This window comes from Pinus tabuliformis, chromosome 8 (genome assembly GCF_031772625.1).
Source record: "Pinus tabuliformis cultivar Carrire ecotype Pingquan chromosome 8, CPIR1, whole genome shotgun sequence".
Taxonomy (NCBI): Eukaryota; Viridiplantae; Streptophyta; class Pinopsida; order Pinales; family Pinaceae; genus Pinus; species Pinus tabuliformis.
In genome coordinates this window covers 1179608794-1179611779 of record NC_142294.1, presented here as the reverse complement: position 1 = coordinate 1179611779, position 2986 = coordinate 1179608794, and the positions used below count along the sequence as shown (strand labels likewise).

The window sequence follows — 2986 nt, the reverse complement described above, 5'->3', positions numbered from 1 at the left end:
TCATTGCTGGGGTGATGACTCGGTTAAAGCAATAGGGAACGCGGTGGGAAAATATATAGATCGCAGTGAACCCAAAGACAACATGCAAGCCTGTGCGCAGATCTGTGTTGAGGTCGATTTGGGCCGCGGATTGTCGGAAGCAATCAAACTAAAAGTGGATGACTGGTGCCATATTCAGCATCTGGACTACGAGCAAATCCCCTTCAAATGCAAGGTATGTCACGAATATGGACATTTTGCTAATAGATGCCCTAAATTAGTAAATGTAGAATCTGAAGAGCAAGAAGGACAATGGGAAACTGTTAAAAGGAAAAAATCATCCCTCCCCTCCAAATCTTTGGATTCTGATGTCCCTGGTCCATCCCAGCAACCCCCTCCCCTTAATCATCCTCTCCCCTCTCATCCCCCCTCTTCTTCCCATCAATCCCCCACTCTGCACCCCTCATCTCCCCTCCGGACCTCCGATCCTTCCATTCCTCCATCTTCTAATCCCTTTGCTTCCCTATCTGAGGAAGGTCCTGATCCCGAAATCCCCTTCTCGGATCCTCCCCATCACCCCTCCCCGCCCCATCTCTCTCAGCCCTCCCCTGATACCCCCTCTGCTCGGGTTACTAGAAGCTCCTCAAAGGAGCATGGTGCTCCCAGTGATATCCCCAAAAAGCATGGGCCGGGCAGGAAATCGGCCAAGCAGCATAGAGAAGAAAGCACCCAGAAAGACATTTCCATGGGATCCCAGACTCCTATAGAAACCTTTATTCTTGGGCTCTCGGACAAAGAAAATAATAACAAAGGTAAAGAGAGGCGAACACCTCTCCATGGCAGTAAACCATGATGAAATTTCTCTCCTGGAACAGCTGGGGACTAGGGCACCCCTCCAAGACAGTTGCCCTCAAGGATCTAATCCAAAGTGAAAATCCTGAAATAGTTCTCATTCAAGAAAAAAAACAGGACCAAACTGAAACTAATAAGTTCATAAGCCAGCAAAAGCGATACAGTGGGTGTGCAAGTGAAGCTAGAGGAGCCTCAAGTGGCATTTTAACACTGTGGGACTGCAACAAATGGAATTGTCACTCCTCCAGGATACATCAGCATTGGATCTGTGTTAATCTAGAGAACAAGACAGATGGAACAACAGTAAAGATTTACAATATATACGCCCCGAATCAATATAGAGAGAAAGAAGAGTGCTGGGACACTGTCGCAGCTGACATAGAAAAAGAGCAGGACAACAATCTCATTCTTGCTGGGGATCTAAACTTGGTATTGCATTCCAATGAAAAAAGAGGGGGAAATTTCAATCCCGACCCTTTCAGGAGTCGACTTGAAGACATAATGCAGGAACAAGATCTGGTCGATATCAGACCTAAGAACCGAAGGTACACATGGAGCAATAGGCGAATAGGAATTGGAAATATTATGGAACGTCTTGATAGATTTCTCATAAGTATTGCTTACTTATCTACTTTCACTACTGGCCAGTCGAATATTCTCAACGCCTCCGCCTCTGACCATTATCCAATCACGCTTACTCTGCAAAGTCACTGCCAGCTTGGCCCTATTCCCTTCAAATATTGCCCCATCTGGAATCGAATCTCAGCAGCTAAGGAAGTGGTTTGGCAGGCTTGGTCCCAACATGTGGAAGGCTCCCCAACCTTCATATGGGAAACAAAAATAAGGAAAACTAGACAGGCCCTAAAAGAATGGGGGAAACGCAATTACCAAGAGCCTGAGTTGAGCAAGAAAAAAATCAAACAAGATTTAGAGGATGTACAGCAACACATAGAAGCCACTGGGTTATCCCAACAAGCCAAAGAAAGGGAAACAAATCTATATTCTCAGCTGCAGCAAGTTACAAAGGAGGAAGAAATAAAATGGAGTCTGAAGTCAAGGCAGCTTTGGCTGCAAGAGGGAGATAAAAATACCTCCTATTTTCATAAGTAGGCAACAGTTCGAAAGGTCCAAAACACTGTGAATACAATAAAAGATAATGAGGGGAACATCTATCAAACTCAGGAAGCGATAAAAGAAGCAGCCACAAATCACTTCAAAAATCTTTTGACTGAGGACAAAAGTGAAGAGGATTACTCAAATTTTTTACAGCACATAAACAAGGAAGTCACTCAGGATATGAACAACAAGCTCAAGAAGGAAGTTGAAGAAGAAGAAGTACAAAATGCAATTTGGAGTCTGCACCCAGACAAGGCCCCTGGACCTGATGGGTTTCCAATCAGTTTTTATAGAGAATATTGGCAAATGATCAAGAAAGATCTTTTAAAGATGATTCGCTGGGTTCTCAAGAAAGGCAAAATGGGGGGATTCACCAACTCAACCCACCTTGCCTTAATCCCAAAAGAAAACAGACCCTCCTCCTTTTCAAGATTTCGGCCCATTTCTTTATGTAACTCATCTTACAAAATCATCACTAAAATTTTGTCTTCTAGGCTTAAACCTCATCTCTCTTCTCTGATTTCTGAAAACCAAGGGGGATTTATCCCGAATAGGCACATCTCTGACTCTATCCTGCTTGTTCAAGAAGCCATTCACTCCAGTCTTAGTAGAAAGGAGAAAGGATTTGTCCTCAAGCTGGATCTTGCCAATGCTTTTGACAGGGTTCGGCATTCCTTTCTTTTTGCTGTCCTCCATAGAATGGGCTTTGACCCCTCCTTTATCTCAATGATCAAGGCTTGTATTTCGAAACCTTGGATATCCCCTTTGATTAACGGAAGACCGTGTGCTGCCTTCAAATCCTCTCGAGGCCTTAGGCAAGGATGTCCCCTGTCCCCCTATTTGTTTATCCTCATGGCCGAGTCCCTCAGCCAATCCCTGGACTTTAATCATAGAATAGGCCTCATCACTGGTATCAAATATGAGCAAGGCACAAAAAATATTAACCACTCCCAATTTGCAGATGATACCCTCCTGATTGGACGAGCATCCACCACCATTGCAAGGAGATTCAAGAAGATCTTAGATCAATTTATGGATT

The 2986-nt window shown here is 44.2% G+C and overlaps 1 protein-coding gene across 1 annotated transcript; it reads left to right on the top strand.

Annotated features, from left to right (window-relative positions):
- The first annotated feature begins 828 nt into the window (after positions 1–828).
- LOC149239539 (uncharacterized) lies at positions 829–1941 on the top strand. Its single transcript, XM_089369893.1, has one exon. It carries the CDS (start codon positions 829–831, stop codon positions 1939–1941), a length of 1113 nt encoding a protein of 370 aa, XP_089226019.1.
- Positions 1942–2986: the final 1045 nt, after the last annotated feature.

Coding starts and splice junctions, on each gene's coding strand:
- LOC149239539 (XM_089369893.1), top strand. CDS start 829: ATGATGAAATTTCTCTCCTGGAACAGCTGGGGACTAGGGCACCCCTCC.